At 36.2% G+C, this 13401-nt stretch overlaps 1 protein-coding gene across 3 annotated transcripts in view; it reads right to left on the bottom strand.

Annotated features, from left to right (window-relative positions):
- Window positions 1-13401, bottom strand: part of bnc2 (basonuclin zinc finger protein 2) — a 300299-nt gene that overhangs the window by 100875 nt on the left and 186023 nt on the right. For all 3 annotated transcript variants that reach the window (XM_039694552.2, XM_089132284.1, XM_089132283.1), the window contains one exon: window positions 10436-10538. In XM_039694552.2, the coding sequence (XP_039550486.2) occupies window positions 10436-10538 (103 nt within the window). The remainder of the gene's footprint in view (window positions 1-10435; window positions 10539-13401) is intronic.

Genomic DNA, 13401 nt, shown 5'->3' on the forward strand with positions numbered 1-13401 from the left:
CACACACAAACACAAACATGCTAGCCAGGGGTGCGTTTCCCGAAAGCATCGTTAGCCATCTATGGTCACAAGTTCCATCGTCATCAGCATAGTTCAACGAGTCAGTGTTTGCCGAAACAATTGTTCCAACAAACATTCGCAAACAGCATCGCAAAGTTGTGTGGTTTGAACGACAGCTCTTGACCTGTGGTTAAAGTCATAGTTTCTATATTGCATCACATTTGGAGGTAATAAATCCTTATCTTTAGCAAAATAAGCAAGCTGACATTCAGTACAACTGGTGCCTTTTATTTATAGAATACATAAAACGTATTTTAGTTTGTCAAAAGATTTAAAGTACCGTGTTTAAAGAGTGTGCATGTTCGAACATGCTCTACTATGTAAGAACGAGCCAAAAATCGAGTCTGGTAATAAAGCAAAATAACTGAGAACACTTAGAAATAGTCCTCAGATTACATGTCTGTAATTTATAATTTGTGCCCCAATTTTTCTGAATGGTTTCATGCATATGGTCGTGTTAATAATGTCCGATGTGAACATGTTCTGCATTTATTTTCCTCAGGTTTTTTTTTCTTCTTGAAAATCGTATTTGAATGTACGGCAACTATAGTTGCCGGTGGGCAAATATGTTGTATGCACCCCATCAATGTTAAATATGAATAGGAGCAAAACATTTGGCATCTATCTAAAAAAAAAAACTGCTTTCAACAGATCAATCTTTATTCATAAACAAATTTATTGTGTATAAAAGTCGAAGAATGTTTGATGCAAACCCAAAAAAGCGGAATCTATAGCTTATAATGTCTTGAAAATAAAAACACAACAAACAACAAATCCATTTGTCTTAAACCTTGTGTGCTGTTTGGGGTCTTTTTGACCCACATTTCTAACTTTCATTTATGGGGATGACATGGATAATTTGACATGGTTTAGTGTAAGATTTTTGCCAATCTTTTGGAAAATGCCGTTTTAAAAGTAACAAATTATCACTTTAACCAGTAGATGGCTGCAGAGCTCCACTATTTGCGATTTGCTATTTGACTAAATGAAAGACATATTTTCACAAGTTTTTCCAGTTGTATTCATATCTATATATTATGCAATCACAATTATAACAATAAAAATAATTTTTTGTCAAAGTTTAGGCTGGAAAAGTATTTGTACTGGAAAAAAAATCTGTTTTTCAATAATGTTATAGAATCAAATGATTTTTGTCAATGGACAAAATTCATCCTCAAAATCAGAAAGAACAAAGAAATTTGGTGGCACACTTCACACAATTTTTAGAATTATATGAAAAACAGATGTTTGAAATAAATTATAAACTCTAAAGACTCCAACTTTTCTCTTTGTAACATCCTGATCAGGTTTGATTCTAATCATAATGTAACATTATTGTAAAACTGATTTTTTTTTTTCAGTACAAAAACTTGGGGTCTCTGAGACCACAAACAGCCTGACTGTAAACCTCAAATGAACAGCGCACAAGGGTTAAAGTGGTAGAATGCAGAACAAAGTGCAGCCATAACAGGGCATTGTGTATCAAAAAGTTAAATGAAAATAAATAAATACAAATAAATAGAATGAAGTAAAAAGAAAATAATTAAATGTAATCCCGAATATATAGTTAAAATTCCGAATATATAAATGTAATCCTGAATATATAGTTATAACTCTGAATATATAAATGTAAATCTGAATATATAAATGTAATTCTGAATATATAGTTATAACTCTGAATAAATAAATGTAAATAGTTATAACTCTGAATATATAAATGTAAATCCCGAATATATAGTCAAAACTCTGAATATATAAATGTAAGTCCCGAATATATAGTTATAAATCTGAATATATAAATGTAAATCTGAATATATGAATGTAAATCCCTAATATATAGTTATAACTCTGAATAAATGTAAATCCCGAATATATAGTCAAAACTCTGAATATATGAGTGTAAGTCCCGAATATATTTATAAATCTGAATATATAAATGTAAATCTGAATATATGTAAATCCTGAATATATAGTTTTAACTCTGAATATATAAATGTAAATCCTGAATATATAGTTATAACTCTGAAAATATAAATGTAAATCCTGAATATATAGTTATAACTCAGCATGTGAGCTCCTCTCAATATTCCGCTCTATGCCAATGTGCTCCACTCAATCGCTCACGGCCCAAGCGCTCAAATCCAGCTCCGACATGAAATCTCAGTGCAACGTAGGCTACTGTAATATAGCCTTTGTTGATTATTTTTTAAGGTATTGTTGGGGGCTTTTAACTAAACAAACTTTTCTCTAACCCTGCACAACGAACGCACCAGCGCGTTCTGATGGATTTTTCTTTAATGACAGCGGAAGAAACTCCATAAATTTTTGGCCATACAGATTAGTGTGTAAGACAACTACATATGGTCTACTTTTATTTTGTGTACATTCACAATAACACCAACATCTTGTGCTTTTGCGCTTTTTAAAGATCTGCCTTTGTCTCTGTATCCACGACAATCTTTCTGAAACTAATAAAGTTTAAAGAATGGCCTATTATCACACAAACATTGTGCTGAGGCCACCTATGCAAAATGGTAAAAGCCCCCAACAATGCCTTAAAAAATAATCAACAAAGGCTATAGTACAGTAGAGTGGAATTTTGAGCGGAGCTCACATGCTGAGTTGTAACTATATATTCAGGATTACATTTATATATTCAGATTTACATTTATATATTCAGAGTTATAACTATATATTCAATATTTCCATTTATATATTCAGATTTACATTTATATTTTCAGAGTTATAACTATATATTCAGGATTTCCATTTATATATTCAGAGTTATAACTATATTATTGTCACGTGTGTGTTTTGTTGTGTTTTGTATATCACGTGATTCCTTGTTTGTCATGTGATCCTGCCATGTGTCTTGTCTTTTGTTATGTTGTTGCTCAGTGTCCACAGGTGTTTCTTATCTACCACACCCCCTTGTTATCTTGATTAGCTTGTTTGTCTGTGTATTTATATCCCTGTTTCAGTTGTTGGCGGTCGGTTGTTGTTTAAATGTTACTCGGTTCCTGCCTGTTTCTCTGTCCTGTTCTAAGGTCCCTGGATTATCGGTTAGTGGTATTAATAAATGCTTGCGATTGGATTCGCTCTCTGTTTCGTTCCTGACCAGATGTGACAATTATTCAGGATTACATTATATATTCAGAGTTTTAACTATCTATTCGGGATTACATTTAATTATTTCCTGTTTGGCCCCCCATAATATGTATGTATGTATGTATATACTGTATATATATATATATATATATATATATATATATATATATATATATATGAAGAGTTCAGATGCAAAAGCCTCTAAATGCCATTCGAAATTTTCATCTTTAATGATGATTTTTATCAAACTTGTATATTTAAGTTCAGTAATTTCACTTAAATAACAATTAATAGGTAATTATCATTGCCATTTAAGTGAAATTACTGAACTTAAATATACAAGTTTAATAAAAAACCATCATTAAAGAAGAAAATTTCAAATGGCATTTAGAGGCTTTTGCATCTGAACTCTTCATATAAACAAAAAAAAACAAATGACAAAATGGCAAAAAACTAAAATAACAGTGTATACAAGGGTAAAGTTATGTTTATGCACTAAACAAGTCCAATAACCTTGAATTATTAACCTATTAACACAGTATCCACAAGTTTCCTACGCCCCATGAGGCCTTGCGTCAAAAGTGGGCGCGACTTCCGGTTGGAAGTAAACAAAGCGCGATTTGACATGCTTGACACTCGTTCATTCAACAGTTGACAGTCATTCAAGTTATAGCGATCCAAACTAGCTAACGATGTGGGAACACAACCTCAACGAAATTCAAAAGGGTGAAATAACAGTACCTTTACCCTCCGCGGTAGTTGATTGGGAGTATTATAATAACATTATTAATAATCAATACTCATCAAGGCATGGTGACAGACAGTTGTGCGAGCTGACAAACAATTAAAATAAAAAATACACACTTAGTCATTGTGCTTTGGAGTTTATTCAAAATTATAAATGAATGTGCTGCTTGAATACATTAACTGGCACATTTGGTATTCTGTCAACACAGGCTTTGATCCTGAGTTTAGCTGTAACATCAGTAGAGACGGGCTCTGGCAGGATCACTCTGATATCTTTTTCAGCTAATGTTCAAAACAATCCCGTTTAAGCCACTAAATTAGTTAAGTCCGGTTATACATACAACCGCGAACAGCACATGTTGTCCCTGAGCTCCGTAACGACATCTCTCATAAAGATTTGCGTCTTTAAATAGTAAAATAATTCTCCGAAAAACAGCTAGCCTCTTCGCTAACTAACACACAAAATACCATTGGAATGCTACTTCCGCCGCATCACCGGAAGTTTCACCCACTTTATTTTTTACAGGAGCGCCCCTCGGAAACTTGTGGATACCCCATTTCCCTATGATATATGTACTTACAAGGCATTTGCCCATCGGCAACTATAGTTGCCGCTTGGACTTTTGACTAAGTATATAAAAAACTATAGATCTATTGTAAGATTTGTTTCGTTTAGAGGAGTCTTGAGACCCTCATGATTATGTAGATATATATATGTCAACAAAAAATACTTATTAGTAATATGAAAATTAGCTTTCTTTGGGAGGGTTTGCCTTCGCCATGCTTCCTGGAAGTAGGGGTAGGAAGTTTGAAAACCTCATGTGACAGGAAGGAAGTGAATACCTTTTTTTTTTCTCTTAAAATCCTTTATTTGGTTGTTTCCTTGCATGACATTGAGACATACAACATGGATAACATCTAGAAAAATACTTCCACAAGGAAAATGACAACTATACACTGCGGCAACTATAGTTGCCAGTGGGCTTAAATGGGTTAAAAAATCTAGCGTTAATTGGATCTCAGACAGTTTCATTAAAAGTAGTTATTACTCCACCACGAGTGAGACGTCACAAACCAACGTGGTTGAATGATACTTTGCGACAATAGGTTTTGGGAAACAGTCGTGACAAGCTAGTCGATTTCTCCAACGATGCATCGTACTATGGTAGTGAAGCAGCGAGTTACTGTACTACCATAGTTGTAAGGGAAACGCACCCCAGAACCATTGGATGCAGAATCAAGAGTTTACTTGCTTACAAAATGTGCTACTAACAAGAGAGCACAAGTGCTTAGCTAAAGAGAGTTTCTTCAGTCTGTAACTGAAGTTGCCCTCAAGATTGCAAAAAAAAAAAAAAAAAGGATTTACAAGTTTGTTGGGTTTTTTTTCATGAAGATTATTTAAATTTCACAGTTATACAATATATACATTTTTATTTAAAATAAATACACATGAGTACATTTAAATAGTCCTATTTTATTTTATTGAAAAAAATTGTACTGACTGTAGTATATGATCTGCCCAGAACTATATATATATATATACAGTATATATATATATATATATATATATATATATAGAGAGAGAGAGAGAGAGAGAGAGAGAGAGAGAGAGACGTCATTTCCTATAGGGACAGGGGGGACATGTCCCCCCACTTTTTAAAATCCTGTTTGTGTCCTCCCTACTTTCAAATTCATTTTATAATTTTTAACTAAAATTAATTAAGTCACCTAGCAGTTGTTTCTGTCGTTTCATCGACGATTGTGTTGTGCCGCATGCAATACCTGCTCATTAGAACTTTCAGTGAGCTATTTTTAGAGTGTGCACGGCACGCAAAGTTCCTGGACGTGGACACAGCGCATTAACACAGGCTCTACTAATAAAGATACTAAATACTAATAACTAATAAAGTTATTAGTTGAACATCTTCGTATGCTGTCTGTGAATGAATGATTCCACAGGACGATACCTTCGATTTCATTTCATTCAGGTAATACATTTACAACCAAACAGATAGCACTAAAAAGTAGACTATGACATTATCCGGTTTTTGGACATACATTAATTTATAGACTACAAAAAAAACGCTTCAGAGCGTCGGCGCACTGGTTAAATAAGCTACCATTGTCCACTGTTTATGAAATGAACACCCGCCATCCCGCGGTAATGTGTATTGTGCAGTGGCATAATGACACACAACGCATTCTCACCCCAAGGCGTCACCTTTGACCATGCTTCAATATTTGACGTTTTAGGCGCCCTTTAGCGTCACTTGATCCTACAGCGTCCTCTAACTGACGCTAAAGGAGAGCGTCAGTTAGAGGACGCGGTTAGGTTTAGGTGTGGGGTGGGGGTAGGGTTACAAGCGATCCTAGGGCGTCATCTAACTGACGCTAAAGGGCGCCTAAAGCGTCAGATATTGAAGCATGTCCAAATGCTTCCCAAGGCGTCAGTTAAGTGACGCCTTGGGGGTGAGAATGGGCTGTGACACAAGACCCCATTTACACCTGATATTAAAATGTGATCTGTATCTAGATACGTTTTCCGGATAATAAAAAATGCATGTTAATGCAAGGTGTAAATGCGTTGTGATCGGATTGTGATCGGATCTGCCGTCTGGCTCGTATCCGGATCTTTACTAGGTGTAAACGCAATCTGGTTGTTGAAACCACATATGTATATTTTACTCCTCCCAAAAATGCTAAAAAATAAACGAGTGAGAGCGTGTTATATAGCTATATGTCATGTTATAGTCAGATATGACGGCGCTACTGCGACACGCACCACAGATGAGCAGCTGCATCTATTTTTCAAGCCAACGTGCAAACATCGCAAATAAAAGTGAAAGTAATTCACAGACGCTTAACACACAATCATCTTCAAGTAAAGAAACGAAATTATCTTACCAGGGCTGTTGCCCCTCTCTCTTATTGATGTCTTTGATTTGGAAATTAGCTGATGATCAATAAAATGCAGCTCATATCTGTTGATTTTGGTGGCATGCAATCCATTAAATCTGCATATAACGTGGGAGTTAAAGATTGGATTTATATCCGTTTTGCAAAAACACATTTTTGTGGCCAGGTGTAAATGGAATCGGTACTTACTATCCGGATAACTTATCTGGATACAGATCGCATTTTAATACCAGGTGTAAATGGGGTCGAGTAGTTTACATTGATTGAAACTAATTTGTTTAAAAAGGAGGCTAGTGCAGTAACAAGGCAGGTTCACAGAAAATCATTATGATCCCAGATAGCAACATTGTTTCGGCCCAGATCCGGCCCACATCTGGCACTTGTGGGATGCGGATCTGGCCCACATGCAGCATGGAATGACGGCCCTTGGGTGGCCCACTCCTGTTTGCCAGATCTGGGCCACAAGCAGGCCATAGCAATGCCACATGTCAGCCAAGAGCAAAGAAATAAACCACAACTGGACTTTATCTGAGCCACAAAATCTGTGTATATTAAACATGGAGTCATCTTAACCTTAATAAGCCTGTTAACAAACAGAATCACTGAAGGAAAGAAGAGAATAGAAAAAGAGACGAGCAGAACAAGAACTACAGACACAGTCTTAGATGAAATCACCTGAAGAGAAAAGAAGACATTTAAATCTGAAGATCTCAGCAGAGGAGGATTAAACAACTCCACAAACAGCATTACCAGCTTCACTTATTACTAACCCTGACTGACTTTATTTCTGTCAGACTTCTACAGAAGATTTTATTAAGAATTAACAGAGGTTTAACTCTGTGTTTCATTTGAAGTCACCAAAACATCAGAATCTCTGAAGGAGAAAATCGTAATTGGTTACCATTATGGAGATCAGTGTTTGCTTTAGTTGGGCTCTTGAGCCTTAAGTCATTTATTTTAGAATTTGCTCGGCTATTGAACTTCTGTTATAACAGCCAAATGGACAAAGAGCAAAGGTGATATGATGGTGTTCACTGTTTGACATGGCCATTGTTTCACAACCATAGGATCAGAGTAGAGCCCAATTCATGAGTTAAATTTACTTTATTGTTTATTGTTATAACACTGGCCTAGAAAATCATAATGTTCTTATTACAATTTAGTCCAAATGATTTCTTAAAACTTAATTTTAAAAGACATCATGAATCAGCCTGTGAATCTCAATAATGGTGGCAATTATAAAGCATTTTGCAGTGTATTCTGGATGCCACCAATCAAACCTCATTCATGGCTCCCATCATGCATTGCTGCATGAATAAATAATGAGCTTTTTTCATCACCATTGTTGAGATTCATAGGCTAATTCTTGATGTCTGTATGTGCCTATCTGAAATATTTTTAAGTTTTTTTTTTTGGTAATTGATTTGATAATTTGTATTTAATAGACAAGGCATATTCCACAACAACAGTGCTACATTAATATCCATAAGATACAAAGCTTAACTCTGAAATTATACGCTCACTGATTCAGACCAATTATTGATTATGTAACAACACAATCAACATCGTCAAATCATCTTTTCCATATGTTCATTTGGCTGTTATAACAGAATTACAATAGCCAACCATATTCTACAATAAATGACTTAAGGCTCAAGAGCCCAACTAAAGCAAACACTGATCTCCATAATGGTAACCAATTACGATTTTCTCCTTCAGAGATTCTGATGTTACGGTGACTTCAAATGAAACACAGAGTTAAACCTCTGTTAAGTCTCAATAAAATCTTCTGTAGAAGTCTGACAGAAATAAAGTCAGTCAGGGTTAGTAATAAGTGATGCTGGTAATGTGGCTGTTTGTGGAGTTGTTTAATCCTCCTCTGCTGAGATCTTCAGATTTAATGTCTTCTTTTCTCTTCAGGTGATTTCATCTAAGACTGTGTCTGTAGTTCTTGTTCTGCTCGTCTCTTTTTCTATTCTCTTCTTTCCTTCAGTGATTCTGTTTGTTAACAGGCTTATTAAGGTTGAGGTGACTCCATATTTAATATACACAGATTTTGTGGCTCAGATAAAGTCCAGTTGTGGTTTATTTCTTTGCTCTTGGCTGACATGTGGCATTGCTATGGCCTGCTTGTGGCCCAGATCTGGCAAACAGGAGTGGGCCACCCAAGGGCCGTCATTCCACGCTGCATGTGGGCCAGATCCGCATCCCACAAGTGCCAGATGTGGGCCGGATCTGGGCCGAAACAATGTTGCTATCTGGGATATGATGCCATTATTTTTTAATGTAACGAGCATTGGCGATGCAAAAACGCACTGTCGTGCATATTGTTTATAATTTTTTTTTTTAACAGTTTTAAAAAATTTCATCCAGTCATCCCAGTTACATAGTTCACCGGTGCTAGGCTAGCTCGAGTCAACGGTAACTTTTAGCATGCCATCAAAGTAGTTTTACCCACTTACCCATCGATGTAAGTGTCTGTTGAGAGAATAATGTTAGAAATCAAACTACCCTTTCCATCTCAAGGATTGCATTACATTTACAGGAACTAGTTTCTCAGTAGTGGCAGATTTTTACTTCACTCCGGTTAGTAGTAACGTTACTGCATCAAAAAGTAAACACAGAACAGAAGTGCATGACAGTCGGGATGTCTAGCTAGCTTAGTAATAATTGTTGAGGTAAACGAAGGCAACATGCTGATTCGGCAAGAACAAACCTAATAAGTGTTCATCGCAAAGTTTTCACAAATTTCCTTTTGAAGATCCAGAAAAGATTCAACTTTGGATTATTTCTGCGGGCTTGGATAAGAAGACACCGGCAGAGACTCTAAAAAAATGGGGATTTGCAGTGATCATTTTAGACCAGACGACATTAAAGAACCATTTAATCGAAACATAGGTAAAACAATATAACTATTGCAATGCGATGGTTGTTTGATATCTAACATTATTCTCTCAACAGACACTTACATCGATAGTCTGGCTTTATAATTGATTTGCATTTGGTGTACTGTGGAGTGGTTAAAACTTTGTGTAATGGCATGCTAAAAGTTACCGTTGACTCGCGCTAGCCTAGCACCGGCGAACTAGGTAACAGGGACGACTAGATGATTTTTTTTTTTTCCAAACTGTATCCACTGATAAATAACACTAAGGCTCACATGGAAATGAGGCCCGATGTCCAATTTAAGTCCTGTTCTTTGTCATGGGTTGTGTGTAGTAAATCCAGTAAAGATATGCATGATGCAGAATGGCCAACGGAACATGAGATTTAATAAAAAACGGAGAGTGACGGAAAAATACACATCTAGTATAAACTTTAACACGGAGCACTGAACTGAAGAACAGAGGGCTTAAATACATGAGAGCAGCAATCCAAGAAACAAGGAATAGGTGTGCACTAATCAGAAATCATAGTAACAAATTAATAAGAAATGAGTTGATGGTGACAATGAAAACCAAACTAAATAGAACATGACATGCAATGAAACTATTAAACTAAACAAGACATGATAATGAAACTAAACATGACATGACCTTGATGTATAAATACCTATAAGCAATATGACCAGGCTGGTTTATACACTCTGAATACTGATACTCACCATGAGCGACCCATCCATGCTTGCAATGGTCACATGTCCGGAGGTGGATTTTTCCAGGCTGGAAACACTCACATGTGCAGTTTACCAGAGTACAGCGGATGGCCTGAAAATGAACGAGCAAATTATCATCATTTAAAGATTCTTAAACTGTTTCACTTTAAATTCTATCAATAGCAGGGATTATTAGCCTATCCGGTATTTGACCTTTCTGATTCCTTAATGCATTTAACAAATCTTTCTGTTAAAGACAACATTCCTTGCAATAAATATTGTACCAAATATGTTTTTCACTTAAATAATATTGTAATTATCTAATGAGAATTGTCTTAAACGAATGCAGTCACGCTCATGCCACACTGTCATGCTGACTGACATTGTACTAACAAGCATCCATTCAGTGTCTTGTGCCATTTTTATATAGGGGCATTTAGATGAGCTCTTCCTTCTTCTCACCTGAAACATGGCCTGCTTTTGCCACATTTGAATTTCCTTTGTTTTGACAAAAGCTGCCATTACTTGATGTGGAGACTGAACCGGATCTGACCCTAAAAGCTTTTAGCGATGAGGGGTTAAGTGTCCCAACGAGACAGTCAGCCTGGCAGGACAACACAATGGCATTGTGTGATAAGACATCTCCTTAATCACTACACCACAGAAAAGACTCCGGCAGGAAGAGAGGAAAGGTGGGGAGGCCACATTGTTCATGTTTTCTCACACCTCTGCTGTCAAGGTTTTTCATCAGATGAATTTAAAAGTGAAATATTTGTTGTTGTTGTTTTTCCGTCTTCCTGATTCTTATCTTTTTCAACATTGCGTAACTGCATTTTTTTGTGATTTTGTTGTGTCCAGTATATGTATAGTCCATCTTACCCATTATGTTACTAATTAATTATAAGTGATAAATCCTAGATATTACATTAAGCCATCAGAATAGTTAATCAAAAATGCTGTGTTATCTTTGGTACAGCAAATGCAAATATTAAAATGCACAGGAAATAATAATAATAAAAAAGAATAAAAATAATTAAATAAATGAGCAATAAGGGTTACATTATAGGCTATGATGGGGAAAAAAATAATTACTTTGTATGTCACATGGAATAGCATTGCTAAATTCAGTTCAGTAGCTGCCTGGTTTGTTTATTTACTATCCGGTTGGGTAATTTAAAATCGGCTATTTGTAGAAAAAAAATACTCTGAATCAATAATTTAAACAAAATCGTTGCTGCTATGACATCAGTTTACAAGCCAGGCTGACTTGGTCATTTGGTCTAAACATCTGGGCATTTGGTCTAAACATGTATGATTCATTGAAGAATGAGAGAGATTGTATCAGAGAGAGAGAGAGAGAGATGAAAAAAAAACAGAAACATCAAATGTGGGGTCTGACAACTTATGTGAAAATTAATTGTTCAATTAAATAATTAAGAGCTCAATTAGGAGCTCAATTAACAGCTCAGCGGTGTCAGTGCAGTATAGAACAGCTCAAAGCAAACTTCACTCCATTATACTATGAGGAGAACTCAAACTATGTATGATTATAGGCCAAACCTGTAGCTCAGATTCTAAAGCATTATTCAACCACCTCTATTGATTCCTGTGTTTGTAACATTTACACCTAGCACACACACACACACACACACACACACACAAACAGACCAACTTTGCTGACGCCAGGTTGCTGGCAAACACTAAAAGCATCACTGCCCACCCACAAGATTTGATTTTATTCAAGGCTTAGCTTTCAAAACTCTGTTGATATCCTGCCATAAATGTACAGGCAAGGTATGAAGGAAAACATATAACAAATAAAAACAGACAGTGCACAATGAAAGGCTTTAACAAAAAAAAAAAAATTCTCTTAGAATTGGTTTTATTGAGATTTCTCTGTATGCACGCAAGACCCACATCTGATTTGTCTGCATATGCATAACGTGTGTATTCGTTTATAAAGTTTATGCATTTATGCATTTGGATTGACAATGAAACTAAATTAACGCATTGGCAGTAGATCTAAAATTTGAACCCTCTTATAACTTTAGAGAGGTAGCCTACATATATTTTAACTCAGTCTTTAACCTTCCTGTAAGCCTTGGATGTCGACGCACTGAATCATATTAATTTGTATCAGGAGTTATGTAATGAAAAAAAAAAATGTGACGATAGATACCTTTAAAATGAACTATAAGCATCAGCCACTTCCATTCAAAAAACAATGCACATTTAGTCCATATATGGAACACATGAAGAAGAGCCATCATGTGAAAAGTCATGGGGCCTTTCTCAATCTGTGTTCTTGTCTGTACTTGTGCCCTTGTGTTCTTGTGAAACATCATCTTTTTTGGCCCACGTACTGTCCCAATACACAAGTTTGCATTTTAGCAGGAACGGTTAAAAATCCAAGATGTGTTCTTGACACACCCATTTTACCAGGATGCATCGGTTGGTAACTTGTGTGAACTAACAGAGTTTCATCCCAAGACGTCACACAGCTGACACTTTTGACCATACGTCAACATCCGCCATTTTAGGGTACCCTTAAACGTCGATTAGATGACGATCCTGGGGCGTCATCCAACTGACGCTTTACCTTTAACGTCAGTTAGGTGACGGGGTAGGTTTAGGTCTGGGGTAGGGTTAGGATTACATAACGTCTTCTAACCGACAATTAAGGGTACCCTAAAATGGCGGATGTTGACGTCAACACAGTCTCATGAAGATGCGTATCTATACCACGAGTGTCATTTCTCGTGGCTTGTCATTTCTCGTGGTCTTTTTCGTGTATATGGTACGCACTAAAAAACCCTGGGTTAGGTTTAGGGGGGAGGGGGGTGGGGAGTTTGTGCGTATTATACGCAAAAAAGTGCGTATCATATGTACGCGAAAATCGCGTGCCATATACACGCAAAAACTGTTTTTGGCGTATAAATGCCACGAGAAATGACATTCGTGCCATAGATACGAAC

This window comes from Pimephales promelas, chromosome 6 (genome assembly GCF_988280905.1).
Source record: "Pimephales promelas chromosome 6, fPimPro1.hap1.1, whole genome shotgun sequence".
NCBI classification, from domain to species: domain Eukaryota; kingdom Metazoa; phylum Chordata; class Actinopteri; order Cypriniformes; family Leuciscidae; genus Pimephales; species Pimephales promelas.